Here is a 27979-nt window from a genome sequence, read left to right as displayed (position 1 = left end):
CTTTAACCTATGACACTCACTTAGGTGTGGATCTGGTAACTGGGAGAGTGGGAGTTTCTCCGGGTGTGTGGTTATATGTGGGTGGGGGCCAACCATGTCTCTGGTCACCTGGGGAGTTGTGGGAAACAAGAAAAAAATCACACCTTTATCCCCATGAGTCACAGGTATGTTTCTGCAATGCCAATATGGTTTCTTGTCTCTGTGTTGTTGTTGTTGTTAGGTACCAACTCATAGCAAAATGAAACACTGCCCAATCCTGGGCCAACATCACTACTGTTGCCATACTTGAGTCCATTGATGCTGCCACTTGGCCAATCCATCTCTTTGGAGGTCTTCATCTTTTTCACTGACCCTCCTCCTTATCAAACATGATATCTTTCTCCAGCAACTGGTCCCTCCTGACAATATGTCCAAAGTATGAGAGATGAAGTTTGGACTTCTTGGCCTCCAAGGAGCATTCTGGCTGCATGCCTTCCAAAACAGATCTATTGATTCTTTTGGCAGCCCATGGCACTTTCAATATTCTCCTTCAACACCATAACTCTAAAGTATCAATTCTTCTACGGCCTTCCTTGTTCACTGTCCAGCTTTCGTATGCAGATGAGGTTATTGAAAATACCATGACTTGGGTCAGGCACACCCTAGTCTTCAAGCTGACATCTTTGCTCTTCAACACCTTACAAATGTCTTGTGCAGCAAATTTGCCTAATGCAATACATTGTTTGATTTCTTGACTGCTGCTTCTGTGAGTATTGATAGTTGATCCAAGAAGAATGAAGTCCTTGACAACTTCAATATTTTCTCTGTTGATAAGAATGTTGTTTATTGGTCCAGTGGTGAGGAATTTTGTTTTCTTGACATTGAGATGTAATCCATACTGACAGTTGTGCTCTTTGATCTCCATCAGTAAATGTTTTCAATCCTCGTCACTTTCAGCAAGCAAGGTTGTATCATTTGCATATCACAGGTTGTTAATGAGTCTTCCTCCAATCCTGATGCCACGTTTTTCTTCATATTACCCAGATTCTCAGATTATTTGTTCAGCATACAGGTTGAATAAGTATGGTGAAAGAATATAACCTTGTCACACACCGTTTGCAATTTTAAACCACTCTGTGTTCCCATGGTCTGTTCGAACAACTGCCTCTTGGTCCAGGTACAGAATCCTCATGAGCACAATTAAGTGTTCTGGAATACTCATACTTCGCAGTGTTGTCCATAGCTTGTCATGATCCACACAATTGAAAGGCTTTGCGTAGTCAATAAAGCATAGGTAAACATCTTTCTGATATTCTCTGCTTTCAGCCAAGGTCATCGGACATCAGCAATGATACCCCTCATTTCACGGCCTCTTCTGAATCTGGCTTGAATTTCTGGAAGTTTTTTGTCAATGTATGATTGCAGTCATTTCTATATTTCCTTTAGTAAAACTTCACTCTCATGGGATATCAAAGAGATTGTCTGATGATTTCCACATTCCATTGGGTCACCTCTCTTTGGAATGGGCACACATACGGATCTCTTCCATTCAGTCGGCCAGATAGTTGTCTTCCAAATTTCTTATAGAGATGAGTGAGTGCCTCCAGTGCCGCCTCACTTACTTGAAAGATTTCAATTTTGATTCCATCAATTCCTGGTGCCTTGTTCTGTGCCAATTCCTTCAATGCACCTTGAACTTCCTCCTTCAGTATTATTGGCTCTTGTAGCTACTCACAAAAGCTTAAGATGGCTGTGCAATGTCTGCTAGGCTGGCAGAGTTCACCAGTCTGTCTTCTTTTTTTTTGCTCTATCTTTTCATCTTGCTCTCCTAGTAAGCATTGGATACATGCCTCTATCCTTTCATTTGAATCACAGGGCCCCACGACTATCAGGTGTATTTGATGATCTGTATCTTTGTTATAGAAGGTCTGTATAACCTTTCTGCTTAGTCTGCCATCTTGCCGCCTCCCTTTCTTCCATCTTCTTTGGATGCTTTCTGCATCATTCAATATGTTACCAATAGAATCCTTCAATATAGCAATTTGAGGCTTAATTATTTTTTCTTCTATAATGTGACACCAATAAATACTATGGGGGGGCAAATAAGTAGGATAGGGACAGCATAGTTTAGGACGATAGGAAGAAGGAATAAATTTGGACAAGGATGTTCAGAGAAAATGTGAGGATGTGCAGTTTTGTAAGAGATGTGGACATAGTGAAGGAGAACTCATGAAAGCTCCAGAGTAATAACATTTCAGACATAAAAAAGAACAATACAAAGCTTTGAATTAGGGATAAACTTGCCATGTTTGAAGAAAAGCAAAGCAAAGAAAAATGAAGTCATTGTGGCTAGCATGATGTGAGCATAAATCATGAGAAATGGACCAGTATCAGAATGGACCAGAACTATGAAGGAGGTTCAGGCAATAAAATTTTCTATTACTCTTAAAATAATAGAAAATCATAGGAAAAATTTGAGCAGGCGAGTAACATGATTTGTTTTGTATTTTAAATATATTGTCTGGGCAATAGACAGTCATGAATAAACAATAGATGGAAGAATATAAGATGTCAGGGAGACCAATTGTGAGGTTATTCAAGTACTAGTCTAGAAAAGATGTAAAAGTAACTGGGACTAGGATGGTGTAAGTGGACCAGGGATACATTTTAAACAGATACAAAAGAATTGCTAGTGAACTGAATATGTATGTGAAGTAAAGATAATTAATCATGTTTTTACCTGTGGGGGGAGGGGAATGGGTGAATATGTGTGCTAGTTATTGAATTAGAGAAATTTAGAGATAGAAGTTAGGGAATCAAGAAAACTATGTTGTATATATCAGTTTGAGAGGTCTATTAGCCATTGCACAGTGAATAAGGATGATGGTAGAAGAATTGATGCACCTGAGTTATGGTGCTGGAGGAGAATATTAAAAGTACTATAGACTGTGAAAGAACAAACCAATCTGTGTTGGAAGAAGTACAGCCAAGATACTCACTGGAAGCCAGGATGGTCAGACTTTGTCTCTCATACTTCAGACATGTTATCAGGAGGGACAAGTCTTTGGAGAAGGATATCATGTTTGGTAAAGTGGAGTGTCAGAGAAAAAGTGGATGACCCTCAATGAGATGGATTAACACAGTGGTGGCAACAATGGGCTCAAATGTGGCAACAATTGTGAGGTTGGCCCAGGACTGGGCAGTGTTTTGTTCAGTTGTACATAGGGTTGCTGTGAGTTGGTACAGCATCAATGGCACCTAAGAATGACAATGATAACAACAACAACAACATTAAGTATCATAGGAGTCCTGGCAGCATGGTTATTAAGGAGTCGGCTGTTAAATGGAAGAACCAGTGGTTCAAACCCACCACCTGCTCCAAGGGAAAAAGATATGGCATTTCACTTCCATAAAGATTGCAGCTTTGGCAACTCCTTGATAATGTACTTCTTAATCCTATTGGGTTGCTCTGGGTTGGATTTAACTAGGTGGCATGAGTTGGTCTTTTCATGATTGTTAAGTACTATCGAGTCATTTCTGACTCATAGTGACCCTGTGGGTTTTTGAAGAGTGGCTGGTGGGTTTAAACTGCCAAACTTGTAATTTGCAGTCTAATGGTTATCCTATAGTACACACCAGAACATATTCAAATAAAAATCTTGGGCAATCAATTGGACATACTGATTGGGAGAGGTGTGGGTTAGGGATAAGATTTTGGAGACAAATGATAATGGTATTCCAATAATGAATGTGAATAACCTCGTTGAGTCTCCCGAGGCACTGTAATTTTAATGATTCAGTGAGAGTGAGGTACCAATGGGAAGACGGCAACACTCAGAGTTTAATTCCTGGAAGATAAGTGAAGAAAGATATCAGAAGAAAGGAATGATCAATTACACAAAATGCTTGTTCAAGGCTGAGTAAATAAGAGCTGACAATTGAACATTTCATTTAGAAAGACAAATTACTGCTGAAATAAAAATTAATGAGTGGTTTCAGTAAAAAGTGAGGATGAAATAATTTTTAGAGTGTTTGAGGAGTGTGTGTGTGAAGCAAAAAAGAAGAATTAGCTGAAAAATGACCTATAACATAGACTCTATGAAGGTGATTTTTTATTTATGTATCATTGTTTGTCTTATACGGTAGATTTTTGTTAATTTTCACGAATGATTCAGGGTACAAGGAAATTTTGATTTTTCATGGAAGAAGAACAAATTGTGTTAGTCCAAAAAATCATGAAAGAACAGAATCTTATGTGTTAGAAAATCATTGGCATAAGACAGGAGATAGCATGGTTTATCTGGTAAACAGGACACAAGGCAGGTACAAAAATACATATTGGCATTTTGGTCAGGTAATTCCATTCTCAGTGTTTCGATTTTCTTGTAAAATACAATTCGCCGTTATTGGATGTGAGTGAAAACAGGTGATGGCGACTTGAGACATGAAAAGAATATATGAAAGAGTAAACATGGAGAGTAAGTTAATGATTTGATAAAGGGAAAATGTAATATAATTGCCTTCTGGTGCTGAAGGAACACTTGGGATTTATAACCATAAATATATAGCTGACTTATTTGTTCTTATTTACTCACCACATTATTCAGTGGAGTTTCAAAGAAAAATAATTGGATTTAATCAGAGATGACATTTTTAAGATGACTATGATATTGGAGTCCTGGTGTGGTGCTATAAGACAAGCTCTGAACTGTTAACCACAGGGTTGGTAGTTCAAATCTACCAGCCACTCCTCAGAAACCCTATACAGGGTTGCTATCAGTCAGAAATGACTAAGTGGCACATAATAACAGTAACAATGACATTACATTTCAGTGCAAAGCCTGGTGATAATGATAGTGTTGGGAAGCCATGTACAAGGAGTTTTAACATGTTTGTGGAAAATGGAATTCATTAAAGATAATGGAGTTTTCCCCAAAATTCTTTAAAGGCCCCATGTATATTGATAAAAAGAGGAATTAATAAGGGACACATGTGAAGTGTGGAAAAGTTGTAGTCAATTAACTGAAAGATCTACTGGAGTGAAATGAAAAGAAAGGTTAGGTGAAGCTTAAAATCTAGATTTTTGAAGTGGCATTGGTATTGACAACTTTGGTTGAGAGTTAGTAGATAAGATGGAATGTAAGAAAAGATGATTGAAAATATAGTTTCAAGGCCAGAATATTAGAATGCCCATCTACATAGAACTGAAGTCATCATGAACAGTAGTGAGACAATTGATGAACCAGATAGTACAAATCATCAATGGTTGTTATTGTTAGGTGCCATCTAGTCAGTATTGACTAATAGACCCTTTCAGGCTGTGAACAACCAGGTCAGCATTTCAAAACTACTAGCTATTCCGCAGAAGAAAGATGAGGCTTTCGGCTCCCGTAAAGATTTACAGCCTCGGAAACTCTGTACAGGGTCACTATGAGTCAGAACCGACTCCACGGCACATAACTACCACCACCATGAACAACAGAATGAAACACTGCCAGGTCATGCACCAATCTCACAATTGTTGCTTCACTTCAGCTCATTGCTGCTGCCACTGTGCCAGTCCATCTTGTTGGGGGGCTTCCTCTTTTTCTTTGACCCTTCCCTTTACCAAGCATGATGTCCTTCTCCAGAAAATGGTCCCTCTTGATAACATGCCCGAAGTATGAGAGACAAAGTCTAGCCATTCTGGCTTCCAAGGAGCATTCTGGCTGTACTTCTAACACAGATTGGTTTGTTCTTTTGGCAGTTCATGGTACTTTCAATATTCTCCTACAACACCATAACTCAAATGCAACAATTTTTCTATGGTCTTCCTTATTCTCTGTACAGCTTTAACATTTATATGAGGCTATTGAAAATAGCATGGCTTGGGTCAGGCGCATCTTAGTCCTCAAACTGGCTTGCCTAATGTGATACGTTGTTGTCCTGCTTCCATGAGTGTTGATATTGATCCTAGCAAAATGAAGCCTGTGACAACTTCAATCTTTTCTCCATTTATCTTGATGTTATTTATTGGTCCAGTTGTGAGGATTTTTGTTTTCTTTACATTGAGGTGCAACCCATACTGAATCCTATCAATGAATGAGGTATGATGTTTAGGATGTTGGCAGATTACTCTCACAAGAAGGGGTAGATTATCCTATAAAACAGCTCAGTTTTTAGAGGGGGACTGGGAAAGGAGAGTTAAAAAATCATCTAGAAGTGATAATAAATAACAAAGAAAGCTTCTCTTTTCTAAACCCTTAAATTCAGGAATAATAAACTTCTGAAAGGTGAATTATCCTCTACTTGAGGGACCGTGTTGCTGTTGTTAAGTGCCATGTGCTTGATTCTGACTCATACCAACTCTGTTTATGGTGCCCGAGAAGCAGCTAGTGGGTTTGAACCACCAACCTTTCAGTTAGCAGTCCAGTGCTCTTTATTAGTGAATGTTTTGTTGTTTAGTGTTTCCAATTCAGTTTCTACAAAGTGCAACCCCATGTAGGGGTTCTCAGGAGCAGCTGGTGAATCTGAAATACCGACGTTGAGGTTATCAGTCCACTGCTTATCCTATAGCACCATGCCTGGACTCTATTAGTGAATGTAAGCTGGACTAACAAAAAATTGCTAGAGTAAGGAATTGATAACCAAAGGTATAGTATTTCTGTATGTTCAGTGTAAATGATAAGCATGAGAAGCAGGAAGGGCAGGAGGGGAATGGAAGGTGTTCTACTTCACAGTCACTCAATGACAGATTGAGAGGCTCTAATGGTGTGGCACTATGGGTTAATGCCCTGGACTCCAAGTTCAGTTTGCAGTTTCAACCGCACTCTGCTGTTCAAGCTCCTTAGACCCTTCTCCGAAACCTAATACAGGGTCGCTATAGGTGGGAACCGACTTGATGGCACTTAACAACAGCAACAGCTGTTTTCTAGCTGTCCCATAAAAAATTCAGAGCCTCTTAAGTTCATGCAGTAGAGGAGAAGACATTTAGAAGTTCTTATACCTGCTTACTCATCTATGATTTGATGAGAAGCAGCATATGCCCCATAGTTCACTGGCCAATACCAATCATGTGTCCCCCCCTGCCATTCAGGGAAACATGGATAAGTAGTTGGTATCCTGGTATGGCACTGTAAACCATAAGGTCGGGGGTCCAAACCCACCAGTTGCTCCTTGGAACAGTGTGATTGTGAGTCAGAACTGAACATATGGAATGTTTGATGAGCTTTGCTATCTCTCAGACAGTCCTTCATTTCTGATTAGGAAAATATAGATACAGAGGGGGGAAAACTTATCTTTTTCATTATGCTGAGATTGTGGCACTACAGGTTAATGCACTGGACTGCAAAGTCAGTTTGAACAGCAAGGTCTGCTGTTTAATCTCATCAGCCGCTCCTCAGAAACACTATATAGGTTGCTATGGGTCATAACAAACTAGGCAACATTAACAACAACAAAATTTAATAGTCCTGACACCAGGCTTTGTTTACTAGGAGGGGCTTGTTAGCAGTTTTCTGATTGGAATGAATTTTTGGAGATTCCTTTGCACATCAATTTACATTAGTTCAGAGAAAACATGGAATATGGTATGGACAATAAAGTTTCATTCTGATCTCATATGAAAGGAAATTATTGATATGAAATGGTGGTAGTTATATGCCATGGAGTTGGTTCTGACTCATAGCGACCCTGTACAGGGCTTCTGAGGTTGTAAATCTTTACCGGAGCAGAAAGCCTCATCTTTCTCCCACGGAACAGCTGGTAGTTTCAAACTGCTGACCCTGAGGTTAGCAGCCCAATTCGTATCCACTTCCCTACGAGAGCTCCTTTGATATGAAATAGTTCACTCCGATTAAATTTATCCACCTCAAAAAAATGAAAACAAACCTGTTAATATTGATTATTGAACTACATCTTCTTAAGGTACAACACTTTTTTTTTTTTTTGGCCATTGGCCCAACACCATCTTTTTATATATAGCTATGTACTCACATTGGAATCCTGGTGTGATGCTCTAGCATAAAGCACTGGACCACAAGGGGTAGGTTTGAACCACAGGGTTGGAGGAAACACTATACAGGTTTGCTATGAGTCAGAATCAATTTGATGGCGCTTAACAACAACAATAATATTCATACTAAATCATTTCAATTGCTGTTGCACTTTACATAAAGAGAACTTATTTTAGAGATCTATATTAGTAAATGTTTTGAGTCTATTTGAAAGGTGCACTCCAGATTGGAAGTTTTGGAAAGAATGATTTGGAAAGCAAGTATTTATCTGCTTAACAAGCCCAAAGGACCTTGTTGTTTTCTATTCAAGCACCAGCTAGAAAAATCAATATTTTATTTTAGAAAGAAATGTGTTGGCAGTTTGAGAATTAACTGAATGGTTTCTACACAAATAAATAGTCAGAAAAGACAATGACAAGGATAGGGGTAGGAAAGGGGCCCTAGTCGGCAATGAGCTTTAAGACTGTTGCCACTTTTGAATACAATGACCTGAATAATGGCCATACTATTAGACGTTTAGGGTCTCCAAACAATTGCTCCTTATTTTACAGAAGCATCAGTTGCTTTCCTTACTTGCTTGAAATAGGACCATCTAAATTTTGAGCTTTTTTGTATGTTTCTGTACCAAGTCTGGTTGCTTAATGGACTTAAAGAGACAAAGTAAACATTCAAAACTTTAGAAAATAGCTGCAGATTTATCACAATTGTTTAGTCATTTCAGTCAAATTTATTTTACTGTTAAAACTGGTAATAATGAGCAATTCATTGTTGCTATATGTGTTTACATAAAAAGTAGCGGCATTAGTATTTTTATTTCCTAACTCAAATGTATCATTTTGTAATGTCAAATAAAATATTAATGTTTATTTTATATGCTCTGGGATATGAAATGAAAAGAATCAATTTTAATAAACACATGCATATATTCTTGTTATTTTGTTTATAGGTTATTTTATTTATGCTTATTGATTTCCTAGTTTGCTTTTCCAAAGGACTTAAGTGCCTTATAAAAGTTCATTTTAGAAAATAATTAAATATCAATAAAGAGAAATTCAGGTCTGTAATAAACCTGTATAGGGTAGAAGTTTGAAGAGACGAGGAAGAGGACACTTATGTGTAGTCCATTATGAGAATAGCATTTATATAAATTTTTCATAAATTCTACCATTGGTGAATAAATGAAAATTAAGGAAAATATGTACATTACCAAAAACATTGGAGCCATTGAAATATTATTAAAGAAACAGGCACTATTATACAGTTCAGTTAAGCTTTGATTTTTAATCCATAATGATTATAAATTTTCACTAACTTGATTAGTTATTCAATCTAAGATGTACAAGTGTGGTGATAAATATTTGCACTGAAAAGTCATAACCATTGAAGACACTGCTTTTTTTCTGCTTTTGTTTTTTAAATATCTTTTTCATTTACTAATTGAATGATAGCAAGAAAATCAATGTAGTAACAGCTGCATATACAATAGCATTTGATAGAATAGAAAAAAAAAAAAAAAAACTGATAGTAAACAGAGTGACAGTGCTAGGATGAAATAGCACAAACTGATTTATGTGTTTCTGTGAAATATTCCAGGTGTTGTCAAAGTGGATTATGGAGATGTGTCAGTCAGGAAAACACTAAGAGAAAATCTGAAGTGTAAGCCTTTTTCTTGGTATCTCGAAAACATCTATCCGGACTCCCAGATCCCAAGACGTTATTACTCACTTGGTGAGGTATGAATTATTTATTTTGATTAAGTTATGAATATATTTAGGAAATGGAGCAATTTCCTAAGGAGCTCAGTATTTTTCATATTATGAATAAAATGCTTTAAGATTTTAAAATAGACATTTTAAATGACTTCTCATATTTTATAAGGACCTCATAGGTCTTCATCATTGGAAGTTATAATTATAAAGGAAAAGTTTAAGACTGAATAAAAGTATTTTGTTGTTTCTATACCAATAGTTTTAGGATTTTTTGGTTTAAAATTTATCGTGGTGCCTAAGGAGCGTCAATTTATGTAGGTCACATCTATTAATATTCATGGTATTGAAACGAAAATAGAAAACTTTAAAAATATTTATGAATGTAGTGAAAATAATTATAATAAATGAGCATATGTTAGTATGATCATTTATATCATATTATAAATTATTGCAATAATGTATTTTTATGAAAATTAATTTTGTTGACCAACATGAAATCCATGAGAAGAGTAGCATTGTTTTTCAGTTTTGTAAATTTTGTTAATATCTGGCTTGGTAAAAGGTAGCTGAAGTCTTATTATCTATTTTGGTATTCAATCTGCTGTTATATGTATAACACACCCTGTTTTATTTGTGTCTCATCTCTGGAAATTCCATGTGCATTCTTGACAGAGTGAGAGTGAAAAATGACAAATAGTATCTTATTATTAAAATCATATTGATTTTTTAACCCTTTGAGAAACATTCATCTGTACAATTTTCTTCTAAATCATTGTTTTTAGAACTATATGCAATTGGCTTCATCATAACTATACAAACACCTATCTAAAATCTATTTAATTGCTCAAAATAAGAAATATTCCCTTGTGAACTATACATGTGCTACATACTGATTTTGGAATCAAAATATATTTTTATATTGGTCTTGACTATGCAACAAACAATAATAATGTAATGTAATGCTGTTGTTAAATGCTGTCGAGTTGGTTCTGACTGATAGTGACCCTGTATAGGATTTCCAAGGAACAGCTGGTGAGCTTGAACCACCAACCTTTCAGTTCAAACGACTTTGCAGTCTGACACATTAATCCACAGCGCCACACCAGGACTTCAATGTAATGATAGAGTGTCTAAAAATCTATGTCATTCAACCCAATATGTCTTGGGTCATCGGCCTTATTGCTTTGTAACTTTAATCCATAACATACATTACTTATAATTCACTGGAAAATAATGAAAGAAAAAGCTGACTTATTTTAATGGTTGTGGTACAGTGCCATATCTACACTCTATTTGTCAAATTTACACTATCTCATTAGTCATATAAATATCTCTATGAACTACTGTGGTATCCTAGTGTGGCACTGTATGATAAACACTGGACTGCTAAACACAGGTCTGCAGTTCAAACCTATACAGGGTCACTATGAGATGGAACTGATTTGATGACTTAACAACAACAAATTATTGTTAAATAATTTGTAAATTCTATAACTTATTGCTTGATAATTTATAAATATTTAACCGTAATCTGAATAATTTAATGCAAAGAGTAACATGCAATAACACCAATGTTATCACTTCTAGTTATGTGACTTTGGACTAATCAATTAACAGTCCTGTGCTATAGTTTTCTTCTTCTGTTTGTTTTTATTAACCAAGTTGAAGGAGACAAGGGTTGTTGTTGCCATTGTTTTCAAATATTCAAATATTCCTTTATTAGCATTAATTTCATAGGATTTTATATTCAATACATAGAATATATGAAAGTGCACAATAAACTCCAGAACATGATTTAGTGTTGTTGGTAAGTGCAGATGAGTTGATTCCGACTCATATCAACCCTGTATAGGGTTTCCGTGGAGTGTCTGGTTGGTTTGAATCACCAACCTTGTAGTTAGTAGTCCAGTGTTTATTCGACAGTGTCACACCAGGACTCTAATTATAATCTAATTCTACTGAAGATCCTTAATAAAATGACTCTATTTATTTAAATTTTATTTAAACATCCAATAACCTGACTTTGGACTTCTGTGTGTGGTGCTGTAGGATAAAGCACTAGAGTGCCAACCACAAGGTCATCTGTTCAAACCTATGAGCTGCTCCTCAAAAACCCTAACCAGTATTGCTTAGAGTCCTATGAGTCTTGATGACTCCGCAGCAATGAAAAACAACAAGTGTATGAAATCCATTCCACAGCACTGAAAAACAACATGGCATTGTCTTTAGGGGAAAGACGTTTTTCTATTGTTTCTCCCAGTTAGCTGTGGAATTCAGCTGAATTAAGGATATATGACCAGAACTGGCAACAAAGTAAAAATGAACAAAGATTACTGTTTGGAAAAATCTCTGGGGTCAACAATGTAACTCAACGTTCTGAAATAGAACCCAGATTTTATTTCCAAGTTTAAAACCAATTCTATGCTTCCCTACACTGCATCAGAAGAACCTAACCCAATTTTTAAGAAAAATGAAAATAGACTATAAACCAACCAGTATGCTGTGGACAAATTCCTTTGTACAGTTTACACATTTTAAATTATTTATAGTCTGTAATAGATCAGGTAGTCAGATTTTAGTTCACAGAAATACTGTCAAATGTTTTCTTAAGAAAATGAATGAGTTATTCTGAGTTTTTGAAATGTGTCCATGTAGGCGAGAATCTTGTATTGAGAAAAGGCCAGGCTCTGGAGTAACACAGAAAAGAATACAAATCTTGGCCTCACAGTTTATGACTTATGTAGCCCAGGTATCCTCTATAGTGCCTTTGTCACAAGAATAATGACAATAGTAGTCAGTCCTTCCTATCAGCGCATCCATGGATTTAGCCAATTGCAGAATGAAGATACTCAGAAGAAATAATGGCTCTTAAAAATAACTACAGAAATTAAGAACATCCAAACTGCCAAAGAAGTAAAACTTTCTCCATTTACAGATGATATGATTCTATAAATAGAAAACCCCGAAAACTCAGCAAAAAAAACTAATAAAACTCATTGAAAGATTCATCAAAATGGCAGGGTACAAGATCAACATAAAATCTCAGTCAGAGTCCTCTATGGTAATAATGACAGTACTGAAAAGGAAATTAGGAAAGGAATACCATGTACAATAGCCGCCCAAAGGATGAAATATTTGGGAATAAATGTAACCAGAGAAACAAAGAAGCTATACAAAGAAAACTACAGAATACTACTACAAGAAACCAAAAGAGACAAAAATGGAAGAATATACCATGCTCCTGGATAAGAAAACTTAACATTGTGAAAATGTCAATACTGCCCAACGCAATTTACACATATAATGCAATCCCAATCCACATTCCAATGACATTCTTTAGAGAGATGGAAAAATCAATGACAAATTTTATATGGAAAGGAAAGAGACCCAGAATAAGCAAAGCACTACTTAATAAGAACAAAGTTGGAAGCCTTTCACTCCCTGATTTCAACATTTACTACATGGCTACAGTGGTCCAAACAGTTTGGTACTGGTACAATGAAAGATACATTGATCAATGGAACAGAATTGAGAATCTAGAAATTAACCCATCCACATACAGCCAACTGATCTTTGATAAAGGGCCAAAGTACATTGGATGGGGAAGACATAGTCTCTTCAACAGATGGTACTGGCAGAACTGGAAAGTGATATGCAAAATATAGAAACAAGACCTTTACATCATGCCATATACAAAAAACCAACTCAGCATGTATTAAAGACCTAAATGTGATTCCCAGAATTATAAAGGTCATCAGTGAAACAATAGGGGCAAATTTAGGGCTCTAATCCAGGGCACACACAGACTACCAAACACTGCAAAAGTTACACAAACAAAAGAAGATAAAAATAGATTATTGGGACATTCTAAAAATTAGAAACCTATGTGTATCAAAAGATATCAGCAAAAGAGTAAAAAGAAAGCCCACCAAATGGGAAAAAAATCTTTTGTAATGATGTATCAGATGAGGGACTAATTTCTAAAATCTGTAGGCAACTACAACACCTCTACAAGCAAAAGACAAATAACCCAATTAAAAAATGGGCACAGGACATGAACAGACACTTCACCAAGAAAGAGATTTGGGCAGCCAACAAACATATGAAGAAAAGTTCACAATCATTAGCCATTGGTTGGTTATGTGCCATGGAGTCGGTTCTGACTCATAGAGACCCTGTACAAGATTTCCGAGGCTGTAAATGTTTACGGAAGCAGAAAGCCTCATCTTTCTCCTGTGGAATAGCTGGTAGTTTCGAACTACTGACCTTGCAGTTTGCAGCCTGATTCATAACCACTACGCTACCAGAGTTCCTTGCCATTTAGAGAGATGCAAATCAAAACAACAATGAGATATCATCTCACACCAGCAATAGCAGTGAAGTTCAAAAAAGCAGACAACAATAAATGCTGATGAGGATGTGGAGAGACTGGGACCCTCCTACATTGCTAGTGGGAATGTAAAATGGTCCAACCACGCTGGAAAACAGTGTGATGCCTCCTCAGAAAGTTGAAAATAGAAATACCGTGTGATCCAGCAATTCCTCTACTTGGTATATATCCACATGAAATACGAGCCATAACATGAGTAGATATATGCACAACAATGTTCATAGCAGCACTATTTACAATAGCAAAAAGATGGAGACAGCCTAAGTGCCCATCAGTGGATGAATAGATAAACAAACTTTGGTATATATATGAAATGGAATATTATGCTACCTTGAAGAATAACAAGGAAGCTGCAAGCCACCAAATAACATGGATGAACCTTGAGGACATTACACTGAGTGAAATTGGTCAGTCACAAAAGGACAAGTATTGCATAAGACCATTATTATAAAAGCTTAAGAAAAGATACCTATACTAAAAGGATAAAAAAAAAATTCTTTGTTGGTTACTGGTGGGGTGTTTGATGGTACAGTGGGGGTGTGGGTGGAGGGGATAGTAGAGCACAGGGTAGAGGGTAGACACCACATCTTAGTTTGGATATTGGGAGGACAATACACAAGAAGGCAGAGGGGGAAGGAAGAACAAGGTATATAGGGGAACACTGAGGCAGTATACAAAAACACTGAGGATGTATACAAAAACACTCAGGCATATATAATAATTTACACAACCAAAGGACACATTCTGGAAACCTGCCTCCTGGCCGTCAGCACTCAGTCTTTCTCTTTCCATAAGTCTAGAATTCTCAGAAGCTCTCTCTCTCTCCATGTTATCTCTGCTTCCATCTCTGGTGTTGCTGGTTTTCTGTATAAGGTCCCCCACTCCACTCATGCTCTTCTCCCTTGATGGTCCTAAGGTCCTCTGTTTCTGGACTGTAAGATTAACTACTCCTCCCTTTTTATTACAAAACTTCCACCTTTACACTTGTGACAGTCACAACAAGTACTCACTATTGAATCATAAGAATTGTATCCCCATCTTATTTCACCAGACCCATCTAGACAAGATGAAAATTATTCAGTGGGGTCTCTAGCTTGCCCCACACACCCTTAAACTAAACTCCCTCTTGAAAATTTGTAAGCCAATTACCTTGTGCCTTTATCACCCCCTCATTTTAGGTAGCCAATGTCTAAGTTACCCGTCCCTATCTACCCTTTATACAGAAGGAATAGAATTGATACTTGATATGAAGACTACTTCCCTCTCAGTTGGTGTTTTGAGTTACTACATCCATAAGTATAAGTCAAGTTCATCAAATTGTAACAATTTATACTTTTTTCCTTTCCAAAAATTTGTGAGTTTTTTTTTTTTGTTTGTTTTTTTTGTTTTTTTTATCTTCCTCTAGTGGAGTTCTGATCAGCAAGTCATTGAGGCTAGGTCAAATGAGTACTATCTGCAAGTTTGGGAATTCTTGTGTGTCTCCACTTCATATCAGCTGGATGCTTCACTCTCAGCTCTAGCCCTCCATGCCTCTGTTCTTGTCTGTGGACTCAGGAGTCTCAAGGTCTCACCACACTTTGGACCAACCAGCCCTTCCTCTTCTCTCATCTCCAGTTCAACAGGAATCTATGGAACCTGGTTGAACTCAGTCCGTATCTTCATTGCAGCCTTTCCCCGTCTTCCACTCACCAATAGACCAATGAACATGGTCGCCAGCAAGCTTACATGCCTTTGAGTTTCAGTCTTGGAGGGGGGTTTGTCCTGAAGGGACTTGATTGCTTGCCTTGATGGCTCAGCCGCAAAAAAACTTGCTTGTTCTTGTAGTAGACAACCAGACTGTCATTTTTGTTTTGGGTTTTTTCCTGATAATCTTTCTTTCAAGAAGTATTTTCTGTTGCTCTAGCTGTTCCAGCCTGGTTTGCTTGTCTTTTCTAGTGGGAATATCCCACCTCAAAAGGTTCTGGATGGGGCTCAGGATTCCACCTAGGGTCTTATACACTGCAAAGGCTCCACAAGAAGCCTATTTCACTGGGCAAGTTCTAGAACCCCTTTTAGGCATTCCAAACAGATATAAGCTGAAGATGGGCTTACAAGTTTTCTATAATTGTATTTCCTGATATCCCTTTCTAGTCTACTCAAGAGTCTCTTTTACAATAGTAGGCAAGGTAAACCAATATTCATAAGTCAGTCAAGCATCTTAACATTATTTCCAGTCTTCAGATTATGCCTCCATCCCTGTATCACAGATCCCTGTTGTTCCAAGGTTATGCAAACATCACTATCTGCCTCTGTCCCATTTCGGCCAGGAGGCAGGTTTCCAGAATGTGTCCTTTGGTTGTGTAAATTATTATATATGCCTGAGTGTTTTTGCATACATCCTCCCACCCAAACAAACAACAAAAAACAAAACAAAACAGAAGGAATAGAATCAAATACTGTTGAATGATGATGCACAGAGGAAATTGTGATCATTGCAATGAAATGATGATGTAAAACCCATGTTCTTCCATGTAAACTATCACTCGATTTACAATAAAAACTTTAAAAAAAAATCAAAGTCCAATATTCCTATTATGGAATACAAGGTGTAGAGAGAACAGTGATTTCCAAAGGAATCTGTTAGGCCAGTTAAAGCAGAAAGATCAGCTCAGAGATTATGATTATGTTTTGGGGGACTCTCAAGGATAATTTTTCTTTAATTTTTTATTGTGAATTAAGTGAAGGTTTACAGACAAGATTATGAGCTTTACCTTAAAAAAATCATACACTTTGTTTCATCTCCAAATATATATATATATATATATAAATTTCAGTTCTGGTGTGGCACAGTAGGATAAGCACTGGGTTTCTAACCATAAGATTGGTGGTTCGAACCCATAAGCTGCTCCTCGGAAACTCTATACAGGGTTGTTATGCATTGCACAGACTTGAGAGCACTTAATAACAACAAACATAATAAGTTATCAAAGCAATTCCTAAAGGATTAAGAGGGAGCTTGAAGTGCTATTTATATAGCATTTACATTGTATTAGTTGTTGGGTCAACTTCACCTTCCAATCTTGCAGTTAGCAGCAGGGTCTCCTAATATATAAAACCAATCAAAGACATTCTTTTTCTCTTTCCCAATGGATTTAATGTCCTTCTGTTTTATGCCTTGTTTTTGTTGTTGTGTACTGTGGAGTCAGTTCTGATTCATACTGACCCTGTATAGGGTTTCCAAGGAGCGGCTGATGAATTTGAATCACCAACCTTGCATTTCAAAATGACCTTGAAGTTGAGTGCTTATCCTATGCGCCACACCAGACTTCCAAACATTGTATTAGGTGTCATACATAATCTAATAGCTGATTTAAAATATACTGTAGGATGTGTGTAGGTTAAATGCTAATATGTGGCGCTGTGGGTTAATGTGCTGAACTGCAAGGTTGGCGGTTCAGGCTCACCAGCAGCTCCTCGGTAACCCTATAAAGGGTCGCTATTAGTCAACACTGACTTGACGGCACTTAACAACAACAACATGTCAATTTATATAAGGGTCTTGAGAATTCATGGATTTTAGTATCCATGAGACATCCTGGAACCAATTCCCATGTGGATACCAAGGCACAACTGTATAGGGCTATAGTGATGATTGATCCCTGGGTGGTACAAATGATTAATAAATACTCTAGAGGCACTTCAGAAGTATGGCTCTTGATTTACTTCCTCTTCTTCTTTTTCATTTTTAAACTTTTTATTGTGAATTGAGTGAAGGTTTACAGAGCATATTATAAGTTTTATATTTAAAAAAAAAGTCATATACAATGATTACAATCCCTTCATGCACCAGAGTTAGCAATATTTGCCTCTATTTGCTTTAACTCCTGCATTCCTCCCTCGACAACTTCATCTTTCTTCTGCCAACCTCCCTCTTGCTCTATATTGCCTGCCCTTTCAGTCATGTTAACATGTGTCTATCCTCTAAATCGTGAATAATCCCCCACACACTGTGCCCATCATAGAACATTTCTTTTATGGTAAAAACCTTTTCATAAACATTCTTCTGTTGATGGGAATTAAGGCTGTCTGTCTTTTTGATGTGTCTCTTGTAGACAGCATAATGAGGGACCTTATTTTCTTATCCATTCTGCTACTCTCTGTCTCTTGACTGGTACATTTAATATATTTACATTCAGTACAATTGCCGATTGGTTTGAATTGATGGCTGTCATTTTGCTGTATTTTTTTAGGGTACTATTTTTCCCTTGGTAGCGTAGTGGTTACGAATCGGGCTGCAAACCTTAAGGTCAGCGGTTCGAAACTACCAGCTGCTCCGCGGGAGAAAGATGAGGCTTTCTACTCCCGTAAAGATTTACACCCTCGGAAACCCTGTACAGGGTCTCTATGGGTCGGAACCGACTCGACGGCACTTAACAACAACAAATTTTTTCCTTGTTCCACTTACTTTTCTTCACTGAATTAATTTTATTTGTGGGTTTTCTATTCATTTTCATTTCTGTTGTGTAATGTTACTAATTTTCCTCTTATTTTTTATATGAAGATATATTAGCTTTACCCTCCACTTTATTAATTTTTTACTCAATTAAAACAGTCGGTTTTTTCTTGGAATTTACTTGACTTGCTTGCCATTTGGAAGTTCTGTATCTGTACTTTTCCCTCTTTTTGCTTTGTAGTTGACTTCATTATAAATTGGTATCTCTTGTTCCCTATTTTCAGTCTAATAGGTGTTTTTGTTTTTTGTTTTTATTTCCAAAGTATTCTTTTATTATTTGTTCAAATTTTTTTATTTTAAAATGTTTTGTTGTGAATTATGTGATAGTTTACATGGGAGTACATTAGCTTTACATTGATTCTATCGTATTTTGTTATAGTGCCATGGTTACAATCCCCTCCAAGCATCATCAACCAACCAAAGAGTATACCCTGAAAGCCTGCCCCCTGGTCATCAGCACACAGCCCCTCTCCTTCTCTGGGTCTAGAGTCCCCAGGTGCTCTATCTCTCCATGTTATCATCTCTGCCTCCATCTCTGGCATCACTCTTTCTCTGGGTAGGGTCCTGTACTCAGCACTTCTCACTTGATGGTCTCAGGGACCTCCACTCCTGGACTGCAAAGTCAACCACTCCCCTCCTTTTGCTACAAAACATCTACCTTTACATTTCTAACCCTCACAGTCAGTCCTGATAGCAATTATTCACTATTGTATCACAAGGGACCTATCCGCATCTCCTTTCATCAGCCCCGCCCAAACAGATTGAATATTATTCAGTGGAGATTCTACCTTCCTCTGAGCCCTCTGGATCTAGGCTTCCTCTTGAAAGCTTGTAAGCCAGTCACTTCTTGCCTTTGTAGTCCCTCATTTTGTGTAGCCAATGTCCAAGTTGCCCATGCCTGTCTACTCTGTGTACTGAGGGGGTGGTAATCATCCTTGCTATAAAGATTTGTTCCCTCTCTTGAGTAACTACATCCATAGGTGTAGCTGGTCAAGTTCATCAAATTGTATCAGATTACTCTTTTTTTTCCCTCTTCTTTCTTATTCTAGTTGAGTTCTGATCATCCAGCCATTGAAGCCAGATAAAGTGGATATTATCTGCAAATGTGGGTGTTCTTGTGTATATACCCTCTCTTCTTATCAGCTGGATGGGTCACTCTCCTCTCTGGTCCTCTGTGACTACGTCACTGACTCTGGGCCCAGGAGTCCCCAGGTCTTGCCATACCACTGGTCAACCAGATCTCCACCTGGGTTCAAAGGAGTCTATTGAGCATGGTAGAGCTTAGTTCACAGCTTCATTGCTGTTTTTCCCTCTCTTCCCCTATCGGAGACCAACGTGGTTATCAGTCAGAGTTCATGTCTGCTTGTGTGTTCCCTTTGAGTCTTAGTCTTGGAAGGGAGTTTGCCCTGAGGGGACCTGACTACTTGCCTTGATGTCTCCTGGACGAGCAACTTGCTTGTTCTGGTAGTAATCAGTTGGACTGCCATTATTTTATTGTATTTTTCTGTCAGTGTTTCTTTCAAAAAGTATCTTCTGTTCTTCTAGCTGCTCCAGGTTTGTTTGCTTGTCCTTTTAAGTGGGAGTTTCCCATCTCTGAAGATCTGGATATGGTTCAGGCTTCTACCTATAGTCTTATAATGCAGAGGCTCCACAGGAAGCCTCCTTCAATGGGCACGTTCTAGCCCCATTTTAGGTATTCCAATCAGTTATAGGCAGATGACGGACTTACAAGCTTTCTGTGGTGATACATCTAGATATTCCTTTCTCTTCCCCTCAAGTGTCTATTTTATAATGGTATGCCAGGGAAACCAAGATTCAAAAGACAGCCAAGCATCTTAACATTGTTTCCCCCCTTTTGCCCATTCCAACAATGTCTCAATCCCTGTATCCCAGAGCCCTGTTGTTCCAAGGTTGTGCATACATCATTATTACCTCTGTCCCACTTGACCCATGCAAACCTGCCTAATATTTCTTCTATCTGACTTGTTCTTCCATTCCCTTCCCCCTTCTTAAGTATTGTCCCACACCCCAGTACCCAAACTATCCTGTGTCTTTTCCCTGCACTGTGCTCCATAATAGGTGTGTTTTACTTTAAATGTTTCTATATCTAGAATGAGTTCTGGGTAGTGTCATCATGTTTGTTTATCTCAAGTTGTTGTCTGCTGTTGTTGACTCTCAGTTCAAAGAACACTTTATGTGTTTTTGTAAAGTTGGTCTGGGTACTACAAATTCCTACAATTTCTGTTTAACTGAAAATGTCCTAATTTTGCTGTCATATTTGAGGGACAGCTTTTATAAGTATGCGATTATTGGTTGGCAATTTTTTTCCTTTCAGAGTTTTGTATATGTCATCCTATTGCTTTCTTGCTAGCATGGTTTCTGCTGAGAAATCAAAGTTCACTCTTTTTGGTTCTTCTTTGTAGGCAACTTTTCCTTTGTTTCTAAACTGCTGTCAGGATTCTTTCCCTGTCTTTGTTTATGGAAAGTTTGTTTATGATATGTCTTGGTGATTTTCTTTTATGATCTACTCTGTTTGGGATTCATTCAATATCTTGTATGCTTTTTGTCATCTTTCATGGTGTTAGTGAAGTTTTCTTCCAACAACACTTCAATTTTCTCTGCTTTTTATTGTCTTTTCCTGTTCTTGAATTCTAATCACCTGTAAGTTATTCTTCTTAATGGTGTACCACATAACTCTGAGGCTTTCTTTGGATTTTTCATTCTTTTTTGCTGATTGTTCTTCTAGTATACTAGTACTGAAAGATTTATCTTTAAGGACATTAATTTGGGGTTCCATTGCTTCAAATGCATTGTCCATTTCTGAGCTCTTAGTATTAGTCTTCTGGATTTCTAATCACAAGTTTTGTATTGCTTCAAAATATACATTTTTAAAAAATATATTCTTATGGTGTTTCCCTGAACTCTTATAAAGTTTTTTTTCTTGGTTCCCCTTGCTTTTCTTAATCTTTCTGTCAATTATCCAAAGGTACCTGAATATTATTCTATTGAATTATTTTTCAGTTAGCTCCATTATCTTTTTTCCTCAGAAATGTTTTCTGACTCTGCATCTTAGTCATTTGTTTGAGCCATTCTCTCTTGTTTATGTGAGGTAAAATTGCTTGTTATATCTGGGACATTGTGGTGTTGTCCATTTATATTTAATTGAAGGTTGTATGTTAATGTGTTCTTAGGCTCTCATCAACTTTCTATCATGCGTGTAGTTAGAGAATGGCAGCTGTTCTCCAGTCACCATTCATACATCTCAGTTTAGGGTGGATTTGCCTGGTATTGACTGGTGTTAGCTGCTGTCTTTCATTGATTAGGTGGTGTAGGGGATGGTATGGACTCTTGCCTGTGGATGCTGCTGCTGAGGGTACAGTGATGACTGGGCTGTATGAGCATGCTTACTGTATCCTATCTGATGGGAAAGAGGAGTAACCGCACACACGCTTTAATATGCACACAAGAAAACCAAACCTAATAAACAAATAAGCAACCAGCTGCCAAAATAGAAGATAATAAAGGAGAAAAAAGAAACAGATAATGCAGTACCCATATAAAAGAATATAGTAAGTTAAAGATGTATAGGAAAAGGGAGCTACAGAAGAGAAAAATAAGAGGGAAAATAAAAGGAATAAATGAAAACAATAACATCAAAAAAACTACAAACACTAAGAAAAACCAAGGAGAAGGAAGATGAAAAGAGAAAGATTTTAGGGAGTAGCAAAGAAATATCAAAAGGAACAAAAAAGAAGAGAGAAAAGAGAAACAGAAGAAGAATAGGAAAAACATATTCTTCCCTTTTGGTTTTCTGACTCCAGATATTTGCACATTTTGTTGTAATATTTGGCTTTATCTTCTTGAGCTGATCTTTGAGATTTTCTGTTCAGCTCTTGGATCTCCTCATTTTTTCCATTTGCTTTAGCATCTCTATGCTGGAGAGCAAGTTTCAGAGTCTCTTCTGACATCCATTTTGACCTTTTTCTTCTTTCTTGTCTTCTTAATGACTTTTTGCTCTCTTCACGTATGATGTTCTTGATATCATCCCACAACTCTTCTGGTCTTCAGTCTTTAGTGTTTAATGTATCAAATCTGTTCTTCAGATGATCTCTAATTTCAGGTGGGATAAATTTAAGGTCATATTTTGGTTCTCGTGGACTTGTTTTCATTTTCTTCAGCTTCAGTTTGAATTTGCATATCAGTGATTGATGGTCTGTTCCACAGTCTGCCCCTGGCCTTGTTTTCACTGATGATATGGAGCTTTTCCATCTTCTCTTTCCACAGATGTAGTCAATTTGATTTCTATGTGTTCTATCTGGTGAGGTCCATGTGTATAGTTGTCTGTTATGCTCTCTAAAGAAGGTATTTGAAATAAACAAATCATTGGTTTTGCAGAAATCTATCATTCGTTCTCTAGCATCATTTCTATCACCAAGTCCAAATTTTCCAACTGCTGGTCCTTCCTCTTTGCTCCCAACTTTTGCATTCCAATCACCAGTAATGAGCAATACATCTTGATTGCATGTTTGATTGATTTCCAATTAAAGAAGTTGGTAGAATTCTTCTATTTCATCTTCTCTGGCTTTAGTGGTTGGTGCATAAATTTGAATAATAGTGGTATTAACTGGGCTTCCCTGTAGGTGCATGGATATTATACTATCACTTATAGCATTGTACCTCATGACTGATCTGGATATGTTCTTTTTGACGATGAATGCAACACCATTCCTTTTCAATTTGTCATTCCCTGCATAGTAGACCATGTAGTTGTCAGATTCAAAATGACCAATACCAGTCCATTTCAGCTCACTAATGCCTAAGATATCGATGTTGATGCATTCCATTTCATATCCGACAACTGCCAATTTTCCCAGATTAATACTTCGTACATTCCATGTTCTGATTTTCAATGGATGTTTACAGTTGTTTCTCTTCATTTTTAATTGTGGCCCATCAGCAAATGAAGGTTCTGTGCGCTTTTCTCCCCCTAGCTTAACTCTGTTCATGTCATCATGGTCAACTCTACTTTGAGGAGGCATTTTTTTTCCTAGTCGCATTCTGAGTGCCTTCCCACCTTCCGGTCCTGTATCTGACAGTGATTCTCTGCTATTCATAGAGTTTTCAGTGACTAGCAATTCGGAAGTAGTTTGTCACTCTTTCTCCCTAGTCTGTCTTTGCCTGGAAGCTCATCTGAAACCTGTCCACCATGGTGACCCTGATGATTATTTAAAATACGTGGCATAACTTTCAGAATCACAGCAACTCAATCCACCACAGCACAACAGACAGACGAGTGGTGGCTGTTTGGTTTTATGTCGATACTGTCACTTTAAATTTCAATATCAATCTTGATACAATCTTGATATAATCAAGATACAATTAAGATGTTCTCTCCTGATACTATCAATCCTGATACAATCAAGATATTCTCTCCCAAGATGGTGGCTCCGGGAACAGCTGAGTGTCTTGATCCAGAAAACAATGGATTTCTGGATTCTCCTGCAAATTCCCCAGCTATAAACACTCCAATCCTCCAGTCCTCCAAACATACTTTTATATTTGTTTCAGAGTTCCAACACCATCTCGTGAGCCCTCTTGGCCTGGTATTCTGTGTTGTTGTTGACAGAGCTCCTCACTGGTTATAGTGAAAATTGTACATAGTACAATTCCTGGACGTCTGATATGATCCTGTAGGATCAGCAGTTCAAATCCACCAGCTGCTCCTTGGAAATCTTACATAGGTTTGCTATGAGTCAGAATCAACTCAACGGCACTTAACAAAAATAGTACAATACCTAACAAGGGGCATAATAGTATTGATAGTGATAATTATTATAAATGCAAGTATTATAATTTCTATTTATGTATCCTGACTATGTAAAATGTTATGCTAGGTTGTTTTATAAGAATTTCATCCTTTAAAAATCATAACTCCATGACAAGTGTTGTTATCCCCAATATAATAGAAAACTACTATGTAGAAAGTTTAAATGTTTGGCCTGTGGTTCATATAGGTAGGATGGTGTTGACATAAGGATTTAAGTCCATGTTAGTTTGAAATGAGAACTCATTTAAAAAATTATAATTAGAAGGTGAAAGGTACTTATATTTTTTTATAATTTGTTTATGAAAAATATTTTTACTAAGTAAGGGCTTGTGATATATGTTGAGGATGCAAGTCAAATAAGGAAAGACACTTACTCTTTTTTTTTTTTTTTACAGTAAATGATGTTTATTTTAGTTGATTTTTAAATCAAATGGAATTGCTTAATTAAAAAAAAAAAAAAAAGCTACCGCTTTTCTCCTTAAGTACTACAGACAAACTCATTTTATATCAACACACACCTAGGAAAAAACACTGGACCCACCAGAGAAAACCAGGTACTCAAAGCATCAGAAATTCAAGCCAACTATGGGAGAATTACTGTTAACTTGCAGCTCTCAATTCTAAACAGAAGTGTCAGCAAACCTACTGACTTTAACCAAAAGTTTCTTAGGACTGGGGGGTTGGAAAAGTTGGACTCCTTTTAATTCTATTTCAGTTGTTTTCTGCAGAGGGAGATTAAGGTCAATGCATCAAATGAAGACCCAAAGAAACATTTTAAAACATGTCTAGTATTCAGTATGTGAGATTATTAAGTAAAAACTTTCGCTCCTAGTTAACCTTGTCCTGGAATATATATAAGTTATTTGTAGCCGCCACTGCTATAATATTTTCTGAAGGATGCCAAACTGTATGCAAGATCTTTTTTACAGTCCAGACTGTCAACACTGATCTCATCTTTCTTCTGCTTGCCCCCTACACACACTTTTCGGGGTTTGAGGATAGCCCGGGGTTTGCTGTGTTCCCTTAAGACCTCAAGGGTGACATAGCACTTGGTGTTGTGGTCAAACATCCTGGAGAAGTTGTTGTAGGAGCCACTCATGATGACGCTGTCTGACCCATTCCACACACACTCAGATTTATCAAAAATGCAGTCATTTTCGTAGAGGGGGCACAACTTGCTGCAGAGTAAGTCTCCATGGGGCAGTTTTCCATGTTGTGATCCCAGACTTAAACAGTCAGATAGTCCCTGGTCATGATATACCTCCCGCTGTGGCTGAGTTTGACATCCGAAATCAAAGAGATGCTTTTAGAGAAAAACGTCCTGTTGCTTAGATCTTCCGGTTCTTGGTATGCCTGTCACACAAGGCAGATGCCCTCATTTCATACAGCCGGATTGTCCCTTTGCTGCTGTACACAAAGATGTTGCAGTGATGGGGGTGGAACTCTGGAACTCTCTGCCAAGATCTCCTCCGGGAGCTCTTCCATGTTGGCCGACTTAATGTCGACGATATTAAAACTTTGATTCCTTATATAAAGTTCCATAGGTTAATTCTCAGGTCATCAGCTGACATGTAGGTTTCATCGTCGCTATTGACTGATATGGAGTTGATGTGATATGTGTGGCAATTGGGGTGGCCTCCACCATCAGGTCTGTGGGTCTCAGGACAGGGATCTGCAGGGTTGTGATGGGTGAGGAACACGAAGCCGGTCGTCCTCATCTCTCAGGTTGTAGCGTTCTGGTCTCTTATCGCGCTCGCTCACTTTACACAGCCTCACAGTTTTATCATCACTAGACAAAAGAAAGTACTCTGCATTCTGCTCAAGGAGCCATCTTATTTTATTGATTTTTTTTTTCTTTTTTCTTCTATTTCTAAGCTCTTCAGGTAATTGAACTTGGGTTCGTGGTTCTGGAATGTGCTATAAACATTGTATTCACGCCTATGATAAGCCTGATTTTTACTCTCCTGCTTTCGTTGAAAAATTACAACCCGACTCTCCTTGTCCCCTGTCTCTAGTAATTCTCCTGTGTGGTTGAATTCTACCATAGAGATAATGGCATCTTCGGTCGCATAGTTATGGTCGCGCAGGAAACTGTTGTTGATTTTGTGGGTATCAATGTCCTCCATTGACAGCAGGTTTACTTGCGTTGGAACCAGAAGCCAGTAGACAAGTATCCATGTCCCTCCCCGCAGCCAGTTTCACGGGAGATGGGGGCAGGGCAGTAAGTGGCACCATGGTCTGAGCCTCGTTGCTTGTTTCCTGGGCTCCTGCACTTCAGGACATCAAGGGGAAGTAGGTTTCCATGCGTATGCAGAAAGTCTGTATCCAGGTCTCTCTTGCTCACCCTTATATGATGCATGCAGTTCCTTGGTAGAGTTAAATGACCAAGACACTCTTAATCCACTCCATGGAAATGAGATTGGAGGGCAGTGAGAGAGAATCAGACTGTGAAGAAACTAAATAAAAATAAAAGGTGTCCTAAAAGGTACCCTATATGACTCCTGGTGTGCCACTGTAGGGTAAGCACTGAACTGTTAACCAAAAGATTTGTGGTTCAAAGTCACCATCCATTCTTTGAAAAGCCTATACAGTGTCTCAGAGTCAGAACCAACTTGATGGCACATAGACAGCAACAACAACATGAAGTATACAAGGGTGTTATTAATCACTATTTCTATAATTCACTTTATTAAAAACTCTAGGAGATATATTATGTTTTTAACACCCTGGGGTTTGTATGTATTATACTTTTCTACCTTCAAACCAGACTTAAAGAAATGAAATCCAGCATCTGTTTCTATGGAAACAGAAGATCAAATTTACTAAACATTACTTTCCAATGCAATATTATGTAGCATGTATACTTAATTTAAGATGAACAATTTGGTAATGAGTTAGGGTTGAATTCTTAATGGACAGCAGTCATTTATTTAAAAACATATCAACAGAACCTTGTTCTCTCTTACTGTCTGCCATTTACCTTAACTGGAAGAATGTAAAAAGCTATCTTGTCTTATACATGAAGGTATTTTCTCTAGGAAATTTGAATCCCAAAGTGGGATCAGGTACCCATGCTACTCAACAAAGTTTTGTCTTTTGTAGTATATTTATATAGGCACTCTAGTGGTTAAGTGCTTGACAGCTAACTAAAAGGTCAGTAATTTCAACCCACTAGTCACTTGGCCGGAGAAAGATGTAGCAATCTGCTTCTATAACTATCATATCCTTATAATCCAATGAAGCAGTTCTACTCTGCCCTATTGGATCACTATGAGTCTGAATTGGCTGGAATACAGTAAATTCAGTTTTGGGTTTCACTATGTTCAAATGTGCATTTCATCTAATTTCAAGATAAATTGTTAGGTTTTAATAATTGATATATTCCTTAAGTGTCAATATTTTTCAAAAAGTCTATATATTAATATTGCTATAAATAAAAACATCTCCCATAAATTTATTTATTTATTTATTTTTAATGTTTTATTGTGAATTATTGTTTACATGGGAGAACATTAGCTTTGCATTCATCCTATCATTTATCATTTCATTGCCATGGTTACAATCCCCTCCATGCATCATCAACCAACC

The 27979-nt window shown here is 37.5% G+C and overlaps 1 protein-coding gene and 1 pseudogene across 1 annotated transcript in view; one reads left to right on the top strand and one right to left on the bottom strand.

The window, feature by feature from the left end:
• GALNT13 (UDP-N-acetyl-alpha-D-galactosamine:polypeptide N-acetylgalactosaminyltransferase 13 (GalNAc-T13)) overlaps positions 1 to 27979 on the top strand; it is a 917208-nt gene that overhangs the window by 773702 nt on the left and 115527 nt on the right. The window contains exon 10 of the mRNA XM_006834533.1: positions 9567 to 9706. Coding sequence (XP_006834596.1) covers positions 9567 to 9706 — 140 coding nt within the window. The remainder of the gene's footprint in view (positions 1 to 9566; positions 9707 to 27979) is intronic.
• Positions 25220 to 26750, bottom strand: LOC102834883 (annotated as a pseudogene).

Source organism: Chrysochloris asiatica, unplaced genomic scaffold (assembly GCF_000296735.1).
Source record: "Chrysochloris asiatica unplaced genomic scaffold, ChrAsi1.0 scaffold00012, whole genome shotgun sequence".
Lineage (NCBI taxonomy): Eukaryota > Metazoa > Chordata > Mammalia > Afrosoricida > Chrysochloridae > Chrysochloris > Chrysochloris asiatica.
The sequence above is the reverse complement of the archived record's forward strand: the minus strand, read 5'-3'. Positions and strand labels throughout refer to the sequence as shown.